Source organism: Triticum aestivum, chromosome 7A (assembly GCF_018294505.1).
Source record: "Triticum aestivum cultivar Chinese Spring chromosome 7A, IWGSC CS RefSeq v2.1, whole genome shotgun sequence".
Lineage (NCBI taxonomy): Eukaryota > Viridiplantae > Streptophyta > Magnoliopsida > Poales > Poaceae > Triticum > Triticum aestivum.
Window position 1 is genome coordinate 244,319,860 of NC_057812.1, and position 19,028 is coordinate 244,338,887.

Sequence of the window (19,028 nt, forward strand, 5' to 3'; positions counted from 1 at the left end):
AATAAATTTTGACGGGCTTCTAAAATCAAGCCTCACAAGATGAACATTTGTTTGGGGCGTAAATGCAATTTTGAAAACGCACATTTTTCCTAAATTCAAATAAAACACCGAAAAACTCCGAAATAAAATCTTATTTGATTTTATTATTAAATCCTCAATATTTCTTTATTTTGGAAAAGTCATTTTATTCCCTCTCTCATATTTTTGTAATAGAAATAATTGATGATAAAATAATTAAAATCAAATGATCTTATTCTCAAAATTTGAGAAAACTCAAATATGAAAATAACGAAATCCCCAACTCTCTCCATGGGTCATTGAGTTGCGTAGAATTTGTAGGATCAACCAAAATGCAAAATAAAATATGATATGCAATGATGACCTAATGTATAACATTCCAAATTGAAAATTTGGGATGTTACATCTTCGTAGAATATGTAGGAGCCAATATGGTCATCCAGGTTCCGCTATTGGTTATTGACTGAAGACGTGTCTCGGTCATGTCTACATAGTTCTCGAACTCGTAGGGTTCGCACGCTTAAAGTTCGATGACGGTTATATTATGAGTTTAAATGTTTTGATGTACCGAAGGAGTTCGGAGTTCCGGATGAGATCGGGGACATGACGAGGAGTCTCGAAATGGTCGAGATATAAAGATCGATATATTGGACGACTATATTCGGACATCGGAAAGGTTCCAAGTGATTCGGGTATTTTCGGGAGTACCGGGGAGTTACGGGAATTCGTATTGGGCCTTAATGGACCATACGGGAAAGGAGAGAAAGGCCTCAAAGGGTGGCTGCACCCCTCCCCATGGGCTGGTCCGAATTGGACTAGGGAGGGGGCGCACCCTTCCTTCCTTCTCCTTTTCCCTTCCCTTTCCTTCCCTCCTACTCCTACTACTTGGAAGGGCTCCTAGTTCTACTAGGAAAGGGGGAATCCTACTCCCGATGGGAGTAGGACTCCCCTAGGGCGCGCCATAGAGAGGGCCGGCCCTCCCCTCCTCCACTCCTTTATATATGTGGCCAGGGGGCACCCCATAGACACACAAGTTGATCAGTTGATCTTTTCCAGGCGTGTGCGGTGCCCCCCTCCACCATATTCCACCTCGGTCATATTGTAGCGGTGCTTAGGCGAAGCCCTGCGGCAGTAGCAACATCATCACCGTCACCACGCCGTCGTGCTGACGAAACTCTCCCGTGAAGCTCTGTTGGATCGGAGTTCGCGGGACGTCATCGAGCTGAACGTGTGCTGAACTCAGATGTGCCGTGCGTTCGGTACTTGGATCGGTCGGATCGTGAAGACGTACGACTACATCAACCGCGTTGTGCTAACGCTTCCGCTTTCGGTCTACGAGGGTACGTGGACAACACTCTTCCCTCTCGTTGATATGCATCACCATGATCTTGCGTGTGCGTAAGAAATTTTTTGAAATTACAACTTTCCCCAACATATAGTCCGCCGGCTCGCCATGGCGTGCTCGTCTGTTTGAGCAGACCCTTGTGTCAGATGCTATCAGCCGACCGTCATTGAGGGTGAGAGAAATGCTGAGATTCAGACACTCGAGTCTCTCCTATCAAACTAATATTTCAGATGAAAGTGTTGAACTAAGAAACTTATACAACCATAGTAGATTCACGCTATCACCAGTCCCCTTGTACATATGGAGCTTCCATGACAAAATAAAAAAAATCAGATGAACATCGCGCGTTGACACACATTCATAGAATGGCTCAAACTAACTATAACTAAAGGTATGGCTGCGGTGACACGACTCTTGGACCTATCATGTCCATGGCCACGAGAGACGCCATGACCATGGCCACCGCGAAGGCCAACTACAGGGCCACCACCAAGGCCTTGCCCATGGTCAACTACATGACCATATCTAACACCGTGGCAGAATGTGTGTAATGCAGTGTGGTTGTCATGCATGGCGTGGAAATACTCATCGATGTTGTCGTGCCAGGCCAACCATCCCTCTTCGTTGACACCCCGGGCACGGGAACCAAAATCTGCTCCTCCACCTCTGCTAATATATGGTCAAGCTCCTCCATGGCCAGGTCCATCTGTGCAGCCTCCTCCATGGCATGGTCCCTCTTTTCCCACAAGTTAGTGGAATCATCCGTTGGTTGTTCATCCTAATCGTCATCCCCAAAATTGAAGATGAGGGGGGTGTTCAATTGGGTGTGCCATCAGTATAGAAGTGAATAGTCGATTGGAGAGGCATATGGCGGTGGATCGACTAAGTGCTCCACCAAGTGCTCCATTTATAGGCCACCAGCCCAACACACGTGCAATTAAGGAGGTGGTTTCAAAGGTGACAAGCGGCCAGCTAGAGTCAGCCAAAGGGCGAGTCTCTTATGTGTGGGAGTTCGTGCAACTTTAAAACCCCGCCATGGAGCAAGAAGGAAGAAGGTGAAATTATGTTACACAATTGAGTCCTATAAGTACACGCCATACGTTGGCTGACATGTGGGCCCACAACATACGTAAAGTCCCACCACCTTCGAAAAACCCCACTCCCCTTCTTCCTCACTCGCACTGCACCTTGCTAGACGCACCTCCTCATTCACAACTCCGCCCGGATCCCTCAACTCGATGCCCCTCGTGGTCGATTGTCGCCGCAGGCTGCAGTCGCCGACAAACGCCACTGCCTTTCGCTTCTGCCCCTCGTTGTATCCTATCGGCACCGACTATCGCTAGCATTGCTTGCTATTGACCCACCTCTTCCCTATTAGGTTTTCTCATGGAGAACTAGGTAAGTGAAATCCTCATCAATCTCTTATAGTTTGTAGCCCACCTTTCACTGGTAATCCCCTGACGCCAATCGTCATGCATGCATTTCTCTTAAGTATGCTTCGAGGGTTTTCATTCGTAGTGCCCAAAGTGCCAGGACACAAGAGGTCTATATGCCCTCGGCCAAACGACCGAGCTGTTCAATCTCACCCTACCATAGGACTTCTGTAATCGCACAATATGTTCTTCAACAAGACATGGGCTAATCTTTCCTATTTAGTACTAATCTGAATGTAGCAGAACTGATGCGGAGTCAAATAGTTGATGATTTGGTAAGAACTGCACAGGTCTACTTTTGGACAAATTAGGAATACTTGTTACTTTACAAATATAGTATTGCTACATTTGGATGAAAGGTGCCATGCATGATGACAAAGAGGAAAGTCTTGCTATATTAGGCAAATTATCGTTCTACTATTCTTTTAAACACGCTCGTATTTGCAAACAAATTGTTGCTACATTTTGTTTGCAATGCCATAATATCTGCATGACAAATAATGCTCATACTTGGTTCATAAATCATCTCTTATGCATAAGCATAACACATTTTTGGATAACAATTAAACTATTTGTTTATATTCATGTCCTTCCAATGGCGAAGTATCAAGTGAAAACGCTCATTTGATGAAAATCTGGAAACTCATCACATGGGCCATCGGATCAATAAGGAGCGACACAGATCTTAGGTGGAACCACCACCAGCCACTTAAACACGAATTAACAAATAACCCCTTCTTTTACGCACCAGCTCCTTGACGTTTCGACTATGATCGATTCGTCTTCAATCTCATCAACGGGATGGAGACTTGCCCTACGCTGGCCATGCCGGCGACCATAAACTGTCTCCCTCCGCCCGCGACGAAGAGCCCTCCGCCGGTCCTGAACTATTTCCCTCCGCCGGCCATGATCCCTGCCCCTCTGCTGGTTTTGAGTCGCCCTTTAGAAGATGCATCGACGCTGCCTCTCCAAGATCTTGCTGCACCTCCGTCCCCTACCATGCCTCAACCTCTTCTTAGCCCTGCACAAGTAAGCAACATAGTACAGCGGCATCTGCTTCATGTACTAATTGTACTTGTATGGCGTCATAGTCTTATTGCCACAACATCCTCATAGCCCTCCACCTGATGGTTCAGCTAGCACTAACTGAATCAAGGTAAAGTTGTCCTTCTTCAATTGTACTCCGTACTTCTGAAGCATCTGGATCGAGCTTTCTTGTTTGTTGTTTCGTCAGCTGCTGTGACTCCTGCTCGCCCAACATACACCCTTGCACTGACTTATGTGTAAACTTCCATCCAACACACACTTGCTTGTATTCAGAAAATTTTGTCTTGTACAAATTCTCAGATTACATCATTGGAGCACCGTTCAGACTAAATAAAGATAATCAACAATGCTTTCACGCTGAGTGATAACACCTCACAATATCAAAATTGCATTCAGATTTTTCGTCTCTACATCACAAGCTCGCACAACAAATCTGCTAAATTTGGTTGGAAGGAGCAACAGCCCATTCCTCACAGGGGAGCTTCGGCGAGGTGGACGCCTACATTGGCGCCGTTGGTAGCCCCGCTGGCTATGGCCTGATACCTTCGTAGCATCCACCCGGCGGCAGCGCCATGGTGGACGGCAGCGTCGTAGGTCGTCGCGGTGGGGGATGGCAGCGCCATCGGGCGTCGCGGTGGGGGCAGCCCCATCGTCTGTTGTCGCGGTGGGGAATGGCTCGGCTCCGCCGTAGGGGGAGGCCCCGTCGTCGGTCATCGCGGTGGGGGACGGCGGCAGCGCCATGTCTTCGCGGTAGGGAGCAGCCATGGATAAGGCGAGATAAGAAAGAAATTGTGGGAAGGAATATCCTACCCCGTGGGCAAGACAGGGGGTTATTTGAAAAGTAGCATAAGTGGCTGGTTAGCGAGCCCACTTCTCATCTGTGCCATCAGTTAAAGAGATCCAACAGCTCGGGTCGCAAGTTTCCAGATTTTCATCGAATCAGAGTTTTCACTTGATACTTCGCCCCTTCCAATAGCACACCTATTTCTTTCCTTTTGATAACATACTATTTCTCGCAAATTATGTTTTGGTATTATTTTTTGCGGTACATCCTTGCTTTGCAAGAACACCTGTACTACAAAAGTTTGGCTTTTCCATCAACAAAGACTTCATTACTAGGTCACATTGCACACAAACCATGAATATACCTTTCAAGTTTGGCTCAATAATGATGAAGAAGGTCTCCTATTTTGATGGGGACATTCGGAAAAGACCTTGCTAGGTGTTACTCATTGGAAGTCCGTACATAAATATTACATGATATAACGCAACCCGATCTTATCATCCATGTGGCCTTACCCGACAAGATCCATCCATGATTCATCCAAGTTAGTTTTCTTTCAACTTCTTGCATGTTAATCATCAGTCAGCAGTGTACCCATTGTGCCAGCTAATTAATATTTGTATTTGCAAATGGCAGCAATTTTTGATTTCCTTTTGTGGCTATGTTGCTACTTCTAACTTAATGAACGGTCAACACACACTACGTCTATTTTAACGGTCAAATGTAACATTTGGCCCTGACAGCTGTCCACCCATGTCATAATCGGGTTCAATTTGAGCCCAATTGATTACGAGTGTTTTCTGCGAAAAACTAAACAAAACGATAGGTATCGACGAAAAAGAATAAGTAGGTAGTTTTTTGAAACCCTAACCGTAATTGTCGTAGTTTTTTGCTATTTACCCGTGGTTTGCATGTGAATCGTGAATTTTGCATTCACGGAAGTATGCTTTCCTTACAAAGTTATACTACGAACTGGCACTTTCAAACAGCTACTACTTGTATTGTGACACAGATGCTGATAAGCTGCAGCATAGGCTGTTTGAAGCATAAAGTAGTTATGCATGGATGGTTATTCTTGTTGTGATACCCACTTGGAAGCTATGCTTTATCTGAACTGATGGGTAAGGTGGCATTTTTGTTCTCTGGATCTGCGAAGGTAGCACCTGGCATCTCTTTAAATACTACCTAAGAGATTTAGTTGTTCTAAGTAGAATCTGTACCATGGATGTGAGAAATTGATGCCTTTTTTTAGGGACCAACCGTCTAGTTCTACGGTAATTTTCTATTAATGAACTGAAAAGAGTTTACAATATGTACAAAACACAAACAAAAAAGAAGGTAGGCAGAAGCCTCTATCCTCTATCTTCTATCCAATGCCAGTTTTTTCTAACATAATGATACTAAGAGAAGGTTATGTCTTTCTTGCTATCTTGTACTTCCTCTTACTGCCGCAAAGCCAAGTTTGCAGTTTACATCCCCTGAAAGCAATGTCAGAGAACATACTCTAATAGGTTGTGCCAGAAATGGGACAGTTGAATGCTCTAATTTGAGAATGGTCCCCTTCAAAAATTTACTTTATTTGAGATTGGTCAATGTGGACTGGAATGGTCATATCATAGCCTGATGCCTCGTGGAAGTGGGTAGATAGAGCACGGGACATACATGTACAGGACACTGACTCAATGCACTTTTGGTTATGGTGATCATTATATGGAAAATGAGGATTGGTTTAGACGGACAAATGAAGTTACCTTGTGTGAAATTAAGGCATACACGCCTACGAATGTTCTTTTATAGGCTCCTAGCAGCATTTTCACTTGTGCGTGTCACTTGGATTCTTACAAAGGTATTTCTTCTCTCTTAGGCCACCCCATCCATGGGAAATGCTAAAGCAATCTCACCAAGCAACTCACTCCATTTTCTGAACCCTGCACACCATTATATATTTGATGAAGAACAGGATTGCATGCAACAAGTGACAAGGAAATCAAGAAGAGCTCAAGACCATGGAGGCACCAAGAAATCGCGGCGCGCCATGCCTGCTCCTTGTTCTGTTGGTTCTAGCTGCCCAGTGGTGCAGCGTCTCGACGGCGAGCTGCAGCTTCACCATATCCAACTACTGCACCCACACCATCTGGCCGGGGACGATGGCCGGCGCGGGCACGCCGCAGCTGCCCACGACGGGGTTCAGGCTCGACCCGGGGCAGACCGTGCGGATCCCGGCGCCGGCCGGTTGGTCCGGCCGGATATGGGCGCGCACGGGGTGCAACTTCAGCACGGACGGCTCGGGCGCGGCCGCCGGCGCGGTCGCGTGCCAGACCGGCGACTGCGGTGGTGGGCACATGGAGTGCGGCGGCACGGGCGGGAAGCCGCCAGCGACGCTCTTCGAGATCACGCTGGGGAAGGGCGGCCCCGCCGACCAGGACTTCTATGACGTGAGCCTCGTCGACGGGTACAACCTGCCCGTCGTCGCCGTCCCGCGCGCGCGGCAGGGCAGCTGCAATGCCACCGGCTGCGCCGCCGACCTCAACCTCTGTACGTGGCATATACTGTAGCATAATGGAGTATGAAACAGCTCTGCAGAATTGTATGCTCTGACACGTAAACGACAATCATGTTACTGCAGCATGTCCCAAGGAGCTGCAGGTGGCCGGCGGCAATGGCGGCGGCCCGGTGGCATGCCAGAGCGCGTGCGAGGCGTTCACGCAGGACAAGTACTGCTGCAGCGGCGCCTACGCGACGCCGGACACGTGCAGCCCGACGGCCTACTCCTCCGTCTTCAAGTCGGCGTGCCCGCGGGCCTACAGCTACGCCTACGACGACGGCAGCAGCCTCTTCACCTGCAACGCCGTCGACTACACCATCGCCTTCTGCCTCCCTCCAGCTGGGTAATCAATCAAGCTCTTCTTCAGTTCTTTTTCATTCACTTCAATAAAATGTATTGCAATTTGCAGCCAGTAATTAACTGTGATGGCTGAAATGTGCTTCCGAATTTCTGACGAACCAAGAACTGAGTAACTCACACGTGCCAAAGTTCGACAGATATGTACAGCTGAAATTGTGTGCTTTGAAATACTGTAAATTTGATGGATAACCCATGGTTCACACAGGTTGAACATGCCTGCTGATGCCAACAATGCTCCTCCTGCTGACAACAATGGTGCCGGAAGCACCTACGTGCCGCCCCCGACAGGCAACAGCGGGGCTGGAAGCATCTACCAGCCAACCCCTGCAGGTAACAGTGGCGTTGGAAGTGCCTACCAGCCACCTCCAACAGACAACAATGGCGTTGGAAGTGCCTACCAGACACCTCCGACTGGCAACAATGGCATCGGAAGCACCTACGAGACACCCTTGGCTAGCAGCAATGGCGTCGGAAGTGCCTTCCAGCCGCCCCTGATGGGCGACGACAATGGCGTGAGAAGCGCCTACCAGCCGGGGATGACCCCGTCGTCGGCGAGCACGCGATACGGTCAGCTGTGGTTTCTGATACCTGCAGCGCTCGTGTTCTTTAAATGATCATTCTCCATGAAAGGCCAGCCAGTGTTTCATGTCGAGCCGGCCTTCGAGCTTTCGAATACTTGAGGGATTGGGTGATCTTAGGCGCGGAAGAAAGAAGAGGCTCGAAGCAGAGTACATATCCAAGCAGAGATCTTGTAGGAGTTTCTGACAGATTCACAGTAGTTGCGACTTGAAACCTTGAAACCCTCCTGTATTCAGTAACTAGATAGTACTGGTGGTGCAAATTTGGGGAGATGTAAATATTGGCTTCTTTCATGCAGGCCAACAATGAAATCTACTAGTACAAATTGTATACTAATTAATTCCATTATTAATAAGGAAAAGTATGCTCTGTTTTTACGATTCATAGCTTTCAGGAACTTTAGCACTGCCGGGTGATAAATCTTCTCCTTTTCTGTAGTATTATAAGGTAGTTTGAATTGAATAGCCCTATCTAATTCTTGAGAGAAATTTCCCATCCCAAGAAATCTGAGGATAAGAAAAGAAGAAAAAAAAAGCAACTAAGGGACTCTTTGGATAGCAGAAAACTGAAAATGTGAGAAATAGAAAATAATGCATAACTGGAATGTGATGACTTATGGATTCGTGCATGACTTGAAGCACAAGAATTTTTGCAATGATGCATACGAATGGATGACTAGAAAATAACACAGGAATTTCAGAGAAATGGGGAGAGTAGAAAGAGACACAGACAAAATGTATTGGACATCTCATATGAAAGACTGAATGAGACTTGAGCTCATGTCATACTGTATTTCCTATGGAATAGCGGTCACAGGATAGCTGGCCTGACCAAAATCCAGCAACCACAATTCTATGATCCGAAGGGCTCTTATAGGGAAAGAAATCATAAGGATATATCCTCTGAAGAATCAATGGAAATCCAACAATCCAAAGAAGAGTATGTAAAAAAGAATGGTCAGCTTTATTATATAAATTAACATTGTTACATGTAATGTAGTTTCATGAAGAAGGTACAATGATAGGAGCTGGACGCACTGATTTCTCTAATGGACAGCAGTCCCAGTTCCCATCCTTGTCCTGGGACAATGAGAAGTGCTTGGGCATCCACACCTCTCCCTTCTCACTCCTCTCCTTCTCAAGGCTCCTGGCCGTGCCCTCGACTTTCCGCTTCGCCTCGCTAGCCTTCTCCCAGTCCTTCGCCAGGATAGCCTCGCTGACTTCGCTCCAGACGACCGCCGACTCGGTAGATGACAAGCCCTGCCAAATTATCACCATCATTCATGAATACTACCCCTGTGCTGCTTTGCAAGTTTCAGCCATGCTGAACTGAAAGTGTACTGACATGCCATACCATCAGTGATCACAACTACAGACAGTGTGAAATGTTTTATTTTTTTGAATAAACAAGACAATGCAATCTATTTTCTTCTGAGTTGCTAGAATTTCACCTCTTCGTCTTTAACCTCCGGTGTGATGAGGTTCGCGATGGAGAGGTTCGCGTCGTAGAGAACCAAGACCTCCCCACTCTCGACATCCTTGAGCGAAACAGTCCTGTCCCAGTAGCCATCGATCTCGAAGACGGCGTCCTGCGGGTTCGATGAACGGAACACCTTGCCCTTGACGCACCTCCCGTCACCTCCCATTCCCATGAAGGAGTTGCTTCTGTGGTAGCTCAATTCTGCCTCGAGCCCGGAGTCCTTGCAGACGATCCTGACGGTGCCAGACCACTCGACGGAGGGCCCAGGAAGCAGCCTGATGAGAAGGTTTGGACAGCCCATCTCGTATGTCTCGTTGAACTTTGGAAGCCTGACTTGCCTCTTGCCGTGCACCGTTGCCTCTATGCTAGCACCTTCAGTGAAGCAAGTGAAAGGGGTACAGGAGTTTAGATAAGTTTGCATCCTTGCTTGAATAGCAACGTTATGCTGAAGCTTGGAAATCGTTGATCTGGTGGCCTACCATTAAATTTCGGCACTGGGTGTTGACTCCAGACAAGCTCCACGTTCCCGCCATCATCGGTAGCGTGAAGTGCAGAGACCGGGGGTTTATGACACACCTGAAAATGTTAATGTCATATGACCATTTTTTTTGAAAAGTAGTGCCATGTGATCATTCACGTTGTTGAGAAAGAGTATGTGTTTTTCAGAAAATGAGTAATTTTTGACAAGTTGGGTTGCCTGCTCAAGAAGGACATGGAGTGACCCTCTGGAGACATGGTGCGTCTCTCCGAGGACCGGGTTGTAAGGAGCGAAACCGAAGATGGGCGGCCTCGTCGTCGAGATGCTCCATGCGACGACCGCCGTAAAGCGCTCGAGGCTGTCCTTGCCTTTGCCGCATCTGCTCAGGTAGTCGTCTCCGTCGCAGTAGACTATTTCTCCGTACAACTGGAGCTGCGATTTTGGCAGGTTGAACGTAGCAGGCAGCTGGAAATGATCAGGCTCGTCAGTCATTTCATCAGTGAAGTAGTGTGCTCAAAACCTTGCGTGAAATAGTAATGCGGCGACAGTGAACATAGATCTTTTCTTTTAGGGAAGCAGCAGGACTCCGATGTGTATTTTTTTATTAATTTTCAAATAAATCATACAAAAGAGTAGTGTTCAACGAATAAAGAATAAGATAATAAAACAACATGTGGCACATTTAAATTGTAGAAAACTTTCTTACAAAATCATAAGAATTGTGAAGTACACCCATCAGACTTTCATGAATTTAATCTGGGAGCTAACCGACGATTTAGTGTCCCTGGAAAAGGACTAACCAAATCATTAGTAGGAGTGATCTCCACACCACTAACTAACCCCTAATAAGCTTATCTTGGCACATAAAGTGACATGACTCAATCACTCCAATTCTTAAACCATAAGAGAAGCTTCCATGTTTAATCATGTAGAGGTCCAAGCTTTGGGGCCCCATTTGGTTTGTTTCAAATCCGCGCGAATTCGTTGAACTTGTTTTTGTTGCCTAGCTGAACCCCACCTACTCCAATCAACCAGCCCTGATTAAGTGATTATTATAGTACAGTACCCAGCCCCCTGAATTATGCCGGATTCAGGGTAGTGCCTAGTGCCCCTAATCTTGGAGTAAGTAAACTAGCAAGTGAATTCAAATTTGGCTCTCGAGATCGGAGTCTCACATCACATGCATGTGCCTTGGATGGTTGATTTTGTAGGATCAATACACACATGAGAGTGAGCAGTAGTGGTGCTTGCTTTGTTTTTACCTGGAAGTGCGAGAGATCGGCGCCCGGCCTGACGTTCCCGAAGAGGCTGAGCACCCGCTGCACAAGGTTGGCCGGCTGGAGCTCCGCCGCGAGGCCCCCTTCCAGCGACAGCGGCGCGGTGAGCACCGCCGCCGAGGCCCTGGCCGTGGCGGTCTCTGCCGCCGATGCGTCGACCTCCGATTCAACCTGCATCCAATCAATTACAAACACAGTCAGATACATGTGGGCTCCAATTATGACGCTCAAGTGCTAACTGAATAGCAGCAGCAACCGAGACATGGCGGATCGCTCGTCGTCGCCGCCGTCGCCCCATGTAGGCTCTTGCTTGTTGCATTCAGGTTTCGTTTCCTTGGAGGGGGAGGCTCCAAGAAAAGTCCGGCCCAATCGTGTTGACCGATGAACGGGAGGGAAGGAACCGAAATCAAACCCGTGTGGTTGTCACTTGTCAGGCTGGCTCTGGGAGATGGTTTCCCCTCCCTCTCATGTGTCCATCTGCCGTCGAATATGTAGTAGCTTAGGTGTGTGTTTGTGCTTTATAGTAGATACTACTGGTGCTAAACAAAGTGGAGAAAAGAAAAGGTCAGTGCCGGCTGAAGATGCTGCCGCTGCTACTGGCCGGCCAGCCGAAAGCTGGTGCTATGTGTGTGTGTGTGTGTCTTGGCGTTGCGTTTACATGGGAGTGCACGCCCCCGACGCGGCTATGAAAAGGAGACGGGACGGGACGGGGACTCCATTTCGTGGACGAGACTTGCATGCTTCCCCAACGTGCTCCCATCCGTACTCCCGCATAGGTGGCATGATTTAATTGGAACAAGATAAGGCCCGACCCCATCCCCTTAAAATCAGTGATAGATGATTAGATTAGAAAGAAAAAGGAAAAAAAGACAGCCGTAGGATGAAGTGGGAGTATGGATGGAAGCATGGCGAAGGAGCAGGCAAGCCGGATCCCCATTTCGTGGGTGCCTCTTCCTCTTTCTTCGCCACAAAGAAAAGGAAAGGTGGCTCTCCTCTCCTCTAGCCGTCTGTTACATCGCGACCAAACGCACGAGGTTATTATCAAAGATCATTGCCCGCGGTATTGGTTTTGCCGGCGTCTATTGACTTTTTCTCTTCTGTTTTTTCAAAAGGGAAACGGATAATCACCTTTACCGCCCGGTAAAAGTACATGTGGAAGCGCAGAGGTGAAAAGGTGAATGCGGAAGGGGGGGAAGGAAATGGCACGACGGGACAAAAAGGCCAGGACGGCGGGCGGGGCCAGGGCCCAGGGGTAAAAGCATGGGCGATATTCGCTACCCTGACGTGGGCGCAGGCCACACGACCTGACGCTCGAAGCGCCGCCCCCCAATCTTCGATCGAGAGAATCTCGCGCTCTCGCCGCCGCCCGGCCATGCGCTGCCGCCGGCGGAGATTACGGAACTTGCTGAAAGAAAGGACGTCCAATTGAGAAAAGGACGTACCATGGTTGGTTCGCGTGAGCTCCAATCCCCGACGCGAGCCCTCCTTGATTCGATCCTCTCCCCGGCCTCGGCCTGCGGGTTGCGGATTTGCTACCCCTCGATCCTCTCGTTTTCGAGCTGGGTATGCTGGGTGCGTGGGCGGGTTGGAATGGGATCCTCGATGGGCGGGCGGGGAAGAAGCAAGCGGATCGCTGGATTGATCTCCTTCCTCTCTTTTTTTAGCGGGAGGCTCGGTGGCTCGCGCGCCTATTTATACACGCTCTCCTTCTTTTGAGGCCGCGTGCGTGCGGTGCTCGCCGCTGCGGCCGCGCCTTCCTTCCCTGAGGCTGAGGCAGAGGCAGAGACAGAGGCAGGTACGGGCCTCTATCTGAGCCGTTGCTGGCGACGGCCGCGCGCGGTGACGTCGGCCTCGCCGTGTCTCGTCGGCGTGTGCGTGTGCGTGTGCGTGTGAACGCTTTGCCCGTTCTCGGCACGGGCCAAAACGTTTGCGCCTTTCCGGAACAGTGCAATCGCGAGTAAAGCGCGCAGGGCTGCCCGCCTAATTTGAGATGTGGACTCTGTTTTTTGAGGTAAAAGCACCTCAGGTACCCTAATTTGCATGAAATGTGATGATTTAGTTTTAAACTTGCAAAATACAACTTTACCATACTCTAACTTGCACTAGATGTGATGATTTATCTTAAGCCTATCACAGCTTGACAAGTGGCAGCCAGGTGGCTTGACCGGTCTTCGTCTGCACTTTTGCAGGAAACACCCTGTCGTCTTCTCTAATTAACCCACAGTACTAGATGTTAAGGTGCAGTTAACTGAAATACTATGAAATTAGGATGTTGTCTTTTTAGTCAGCATTTTCATCACAATACTATGAAATTTAGGATGTCACAATTATCTGAAAGATGAGGCCGGCCATAAACCATTGATGGAGCTCGTCATGCACCCAACTACTACTACTTCCACAAAAGTATGCAACACCTGACCAAGATGACTGGGATAACCTACTTAAAGCATGAGTCACCAACCCATGCATGCACCTAGCGCCCACACAAGTTAGCAGCATTCATAACCATCGCAAGCTGGGGAAGACTATTGTGCCTATCCGGTGACGATGCATGCAGGCCCAAAATCACTTGGGGCATACTTTTGTCGAAGCAGTTCGCCGATCCTGTGAAAGAAATGCTTATCATCGCTCACACTGATCTGTGAATACTAAGCTTGGGGCATACTCACTGGATTGATCTGTGAATGAGCTTGAAAAGAAACTTTGCTTCAGGGCAGGGCAGGGCAGGCGTTCGTACTACTAAGCTGAAGCCTAAAGGAAACAAAGTAACTTACGTACTTGATTGTAACCTAAGAAACAAAAGAACGGCGAAGGACTGACGACTAGCTGCTGCTAATTAGACACAAGCAGCACTTTACAGCTGTTGTGCTATGTGTTACTACTGCCCATCAGTCCTTTCACAGGATCGGCGAGCTGCTCGGGTTCCTCTCCAACGGCTTGGCCTGAGCGCCCCGGCCGGAGCCGAACGTCTCCGCCGTGCCGCTGCCGGTCCGGGCCATGCCGACTGCGCGCCCATGGGCTGCATGAACACGGGGAGGCCCCTGCTCGTCGTTGCGCCGGTGGGGCTCATCCCGAGCCCCAGGAAGTCCAGCGTGGCCGGCTTGGCACTGAACAGTGATGGCTGGCCCATCATGAGCTCCGGCAACCCCATTGGACCGTCGGTAGAGTCGTATGGTAACCCGAGGCCCAGCCAGGCCGACATCATCGGAGCTGGCTCGGGCTCCAACCACGGCGGCCATTGCTGCAACGACCCCTCCGGGAACTGCATTTGCATGGGCTCCTGGTGGTGGTGCTGCTGCTGTTGATGCTGACCTGACGACGTCGACGCCGGCGACGACGACAAGATGTCCAGGCCCAGCCCACGCAGGAACGAGGAGCTCGACGAGGTGGCGCCCATCCGCGCCGCCTTCTGAAGCAGCGTCGTGGCGGACATGTGCGCCGACGGCGCCGGGAGCTGTTGCTGCCTGTCAGCCGCTGGGGCCGAGAACTGGGCGGACACGGCGTCGGTCGCGAGGCACAGCGACGGGGCTTGGCGGCCAATGCGCGCTCCAGATACTGCGGCACCTGGGCCACGGAAGATGGCGCGAACATGCTGCCGAGGAGGCTCTACGACGTGGCCCAGACGCTGCTGGTGCTGGCACTGACATTGGCGCCGTTGACCGAGGACGGGGACGGCATCAGTGGCGTCGGCGGCGTGTACTGGACGACGGGCTCAGGCGCGACAGCGCCAATCTCCCGCTCTGCATGAAGCATAAGAGTCTCAGCAAATCAGCAACAAGATTCATATCACAGATAATAAAAGATTAACGTTAAGCGCTAAAAGCTGGTGCAATAGAGAGAGACGGGGCCAGAAAGCAACGGGAGGGGGCGGACCATCATTACCTTGCTCCTCGTGCCGCTGCGGCGCGGGCGCCGGCAGCAGCTGTGGCCCGACAAGGTGTTTCCTGCAGTTAGCTGCACCTTAACATCCAGTACCGTGGGTTAATTAAAGAAGACGGCAGGGTGTTTCCTGCAAAAGTGCGGATGAAGACCGGTCAAGCCACCTGGCTGTCACTTGTCGAGTTGTGATAGGCTTGGGACTAAATCATCACATCTAGTGCAAGTTGGGGTATGGTGGAGTTGCATTTTGCAAGTTTGGGACTAAATCATCACATTCCATGCAAGTTATGGTACTTGGGGTGCTTTTACCTCCCGTTTCTTCCTTCGCAAATTGCATAGCGCTGGAGCGTGGTTCAATCGGCCGTCGACTTCACATCATTCCACTACTAGGGAAAAGCCTATACACAGAATTTACCAGTAGCGCTGTACAAAATCAAACGCTGCTGCTACTTAGTAGCAGCGCGCGTAAATAAAACCGCGCTACTACTATGACTTTAGTAGTAGCGCGTACTAGCGAAAAGCGCTGCTGCTACGTTTGAACTGGGCGCACATGGCTAGCTCAACCTAGCAGTATCGTGTATAATGGCCCAGCGCTACTGCTAATTTCCTTAGTTGCACCGCGCTTACGTGTAAAGCGCTGCTGCTAACGGAAATAAAATAAAGTGAAAAACAAGTAGAAAAGTAAATGAAAATGAAAGAAATAGAAAAAGGAGAAAGGGAAAAAATAAAATGTAAAGAAAAATAAAAGAAAAAAGGGAAAAAAGGAGAAAGGAATAGCACTAGCGGGTTTCAATAAACGCGCTATAGCTAACTTAGCTATAGCGCGTTTCCGGAAACGCGCTACCGTTACATTTCACTTAAACAGCGGTTTGCCCCCACCCCGCCCCCCGGCCACCAATTCTTTCCCAAATTGTCCCTCGCCCTCGCCGCCCGAGGCCGCCTCAGCCTCACCGCCGCCGCCCGAGGCCGCCCTCAGCCTCACCGCCGCCGCCCGAGGCCGCCCTCAGCCTCACAGCCGCCGCCCAAGGCCGCCCTCCACGTCACCATCGGCGCCCTCCACCTCACCGCCGCCCGAGCCCGCCCAGGACCGCCCTTGCCCGTGCCCGAACCCGCCCTCTCCGCCCCTGCCTCCGTCACCGAGCACCTCCCCGCCATCGTCTCTCCCCTCTCTGTAAGTCCCCACCCCTCCCCCTCACTCATCTCTCTCTGTATTTTAGAGAAAAAATTAGATGTTAATTAGATGTTTTTCAGTTAGGGCACTAGAGTTTTGCTAGGTTAATTAGGTTAGTAGTGCTGCTAGTAGTATTGGTACAGTAGGTTAATTAGGTGATGTTAAATGAATAACCTAAATGATTGAAATTAGTAGTTAACTGAATTTTTTTCCTTTCATCATTATAGAGCACTAAAGTTAACTGAATTTTGTTCTATTAGTAGTTAAATGAATTTTCTTCTACACTGTTTGCACATGTGGTTGCTCGTGTATATTTGGACACTGTTTGCAGGGAATGATGCTTAGTGGCCTATGTTTTGCCGGAATGTTGATTCATTTCTTTTCCGGCAAATTTCAGGTTCTCGATTTGTCCACTTTTTAGCAAAGCTCATGCCGAAATTTTCCGTGAATTTCGGCATGACTTGTGCTACAAACTAGGACATATCGAGTGCCCGTGATTTGCCGCACCAGGAAGGAGTCAACATTCCTGCAAAACAATAGGCCTTTTTTATGTCATTATTCATTTTATTAGGTCTAGAATTAATTGACTAGATTTAATCATAGGAAACATGGCTAGCAACGATGAAGGACAGGGTTCTGGTGATTGCGACGACGCCTACCGGGCGGCAGACGAATTTTTTAGCCTTACCGATGATCAACCGATGTTATTGCTGGGCCCACCGGTGGCATCGGGGACTGAGACCGACACGCAGACCGGTGCTGAGACTGAGACCGGCGCTCAGACTCAGACCGGCATCGAGACCGGCGCTGAGACTGAGACCGGCGCTGCCTCGGGGAGCGGAGCCGGTGTAGAACCGAAAGCAAAGAGGCAACGGGTTCCTAACAAACTCAGGACTACTAGAGTGGTGGTCACGGAGGTGGACGACGGCAATTTTGAGCCAACGGCGCCCGAGGAAGCGCGTCGATGCTACGGCAATCAAATAGGCTGCATCGTACGGACAACCGCCACCATCAACGATGAGAAACTACAGAAGATAGAAAATATGAGGAGCTCCCTCCTAAAGAAGTTTCACCAGATATTCTTGTTCCCGGGCCGGAATGAGAAGGATTATAAAGATCCAGATGAGGACCCGGCAATGAAGAAGATAAACAAACACGCCATGACCAAGTTTAGCGACGCGTTGGCCGCCTGGAAAAATCGAGTGAAAGCAAGGATCATCGACAAGAAGGAACCCTACTCCGAGATTGTAAAGGATAATCCGACAATCACGGAAGAGCAGTTTCAAATATTCAAGGAGGCTTGCGAGGCCGAAGATGCCAAAAAAAGTCTAAGTACATGAAGGGGCTTCAAGAGAGGAACATTGGGAGCCACCACCTCGGAAGCCGTGGTTACGGCGGAAAGAGGTCCAAATGGGCCAAGGAGGACGCGGAAGCCGCGAGTCTGGGCATCCCAGACCCCTTGGCGGAGTTCACCGTCCCGCAGGAGCGTGACGTCCTCAGGGCCCGGCACCGTTGGGACCCAGTGAAAAAGGTTTACGAGACAACACCGGTCATTACGGAGTTCATGAGACTGCTGGTAATTTTAGTTTCTGATCAATTCGACTGCACACGTTAGTCATATTTGTAAACGATCGTTGTGCCTTTTGCAGAGAGAGCAGCACAGGATTGCGGCCGAAAGCGACTCGCCGTCTGAGGCATTGGCGAGGCCCAAGTGGGACACTCCATTCAACCGGGCGTTGAACATATTGAAACAACAACCGGTGGATACTCGACCGTCGTATGGACGCGTGCACGGTGTCGGAGACGGCGCCACGTGGAAGAAGTACTACCGTGAGACCACGGAGGAGAGAAAGGAAAGACGGAGGTTAAATGAAGAAAACATCGACAAGAGGGTTGAGATTGCGGTTGAGAAGAAATCAACTGAGACAGTCGCAACAGCGGTAGCTGCCGCAAAACAGGTGGCTTTAGATATTTCTACTACCTTGGTTCCGGCCGTTTTCAATTGGACCAGGCAAAATCCAAAAAAAGATGCAGCGGACTTTCCCCTTGCTGACTTCTTGGCGGGGAGCAGCTCGACTAGCGTTGCACCAGCACCTGCAGCTGCACCTGCTCCCGCACCGGCTCCCGCACCGGACGTGCTAGGCGGTGCTTCGTCTTTGGCTGAGCTCGACGCCCTCACGGTATCTGTCACACCGGCCCCCTTCAATATAAATGTATAATCTCCCGTTTTCGTTGCCTTTCGGATGTCTCACGTCGCAGACTTTTCTTTGCAGGCCGACGAAACCCCGTGCACCATATTGTACACCATCGGCGACCAGAAGGTGGACGTGGGGAAGGCGACGATAATGGAGCCGAAGGAACCATTGTTCCACAGCCGGCCGATCCCCCCGAACGTCTTCAAGGTTTCCGTGGCCAGTGTCAAACCGGGCCACGAGAATTTGCCTCCTCCAGTACTACTGGGGGATGACGACGAGACACCGCGGCGGCTTGGTGATTGTTGCAATGCTGGGTGGGTCCTGTTGTGGCCAAAGAGTCTGCTTCGTCTGGAGGCGGCCGGGAGCACACCCACGAGCACGCAGCCTCAGCAAGGTATGAACATCAACACCCCACCTACCCAATTATCGTCGGGTGTC

At 49.7% G+C, this 19,028-nt stretch overlaps 2 protein-coding genes and 1 pseudogene across 5 annotated transcripts; 1 reads left to right on the top strand and 2 right to left on the bottom strand.

Moving 5' to 3' along the window:
* Positions 1–3,519: 3,519 nt before the first annotated feature.
* LOC123151499 (thaumatin-like protein 1b) lies at positions 3,520–8,488 on the top strand. Of its 3 annotated transcripts, none has more exons than XM_044571193.1 (4): positions 3,520–3,952; positions 6,492–7,162; positions 7,254–7,515; positions 7,738–8,488. In XM_044571193.1, exons 2-4 carry the CDS (start codon positions 6,634–6,636, stop codon positions 8,144–8,146), a joined length of 1,200 nt encoding a protein of 399 aa, XP_044427128.1. In that variant the 5' UTR covers positions 3,520–3,952; positions 6,492–6,633; the 3' UTR covers positions 8,147–8,488. The 3 variants fall into 3 exon arrangements, with proteins under 3 accessions (XP_044427128.1, XP_044427130.1, XP_044427129.1); XM_044571195.1 differs by lacking the exon at positions 3,520–3,952 and adding an exon at positions 4,371–6,473 and having other exon boundaries at positions 6,588–7,162; XM_044571194.1 differs by lacking the exon at positions 3,520–3,952 and having other exon boundaries at positions 4,371–7,162.
* Positions 8,489–9,055: 567 nt separating this feature from the next.
* LOC123151498 (oxysterol-binding protein-related protein 4C) lies at positions 9,056–13,054 on the bottom strand. Of its 2 annotated transcripts, none has more exons than XM_044571192.1 (6): positions 12,788–13,054; positions 11,331–11,516; positions 10,288–10,533; positions 10,070–10,166; positions 9,562–9,962; positions 9,056–9,370 (listed from the first exon to the last, which is right to left on the bottom strand). In XM_044571192.1, the coding sequence occupies exons 1-6, from the start codon at positions 12,788–12,790 to the stop codon at positions 9,113–9,115; spliced, it is 1,191 nt and encodes a 396-aa protein (XP_044427127.1). In that variant the 5' UTR covers positions 12,791–13,054; the 3' UTR covers positions 9,056–9,112. The 2 variants fall into 2 exon arrangements, with proteins under 2 accessions (XP_044427127.1, XP_044427126.1); XM_044571191.1 differs by lacking the exon at positions 12,788–13,054 and adding an exon at positions 11,602–12,740.
* Positions 13,055–14,077: 1,023 nt separating this feature from the next.
* On the bottom strand, positions 14,078–15,561 carry LOC123153280 (zinc finger protein ENHYDROUS-like; annotated as a pseudogene).
* Between the last annotated feature and the right edge of the window lie 3,467 nt (positions 15,562–19,028).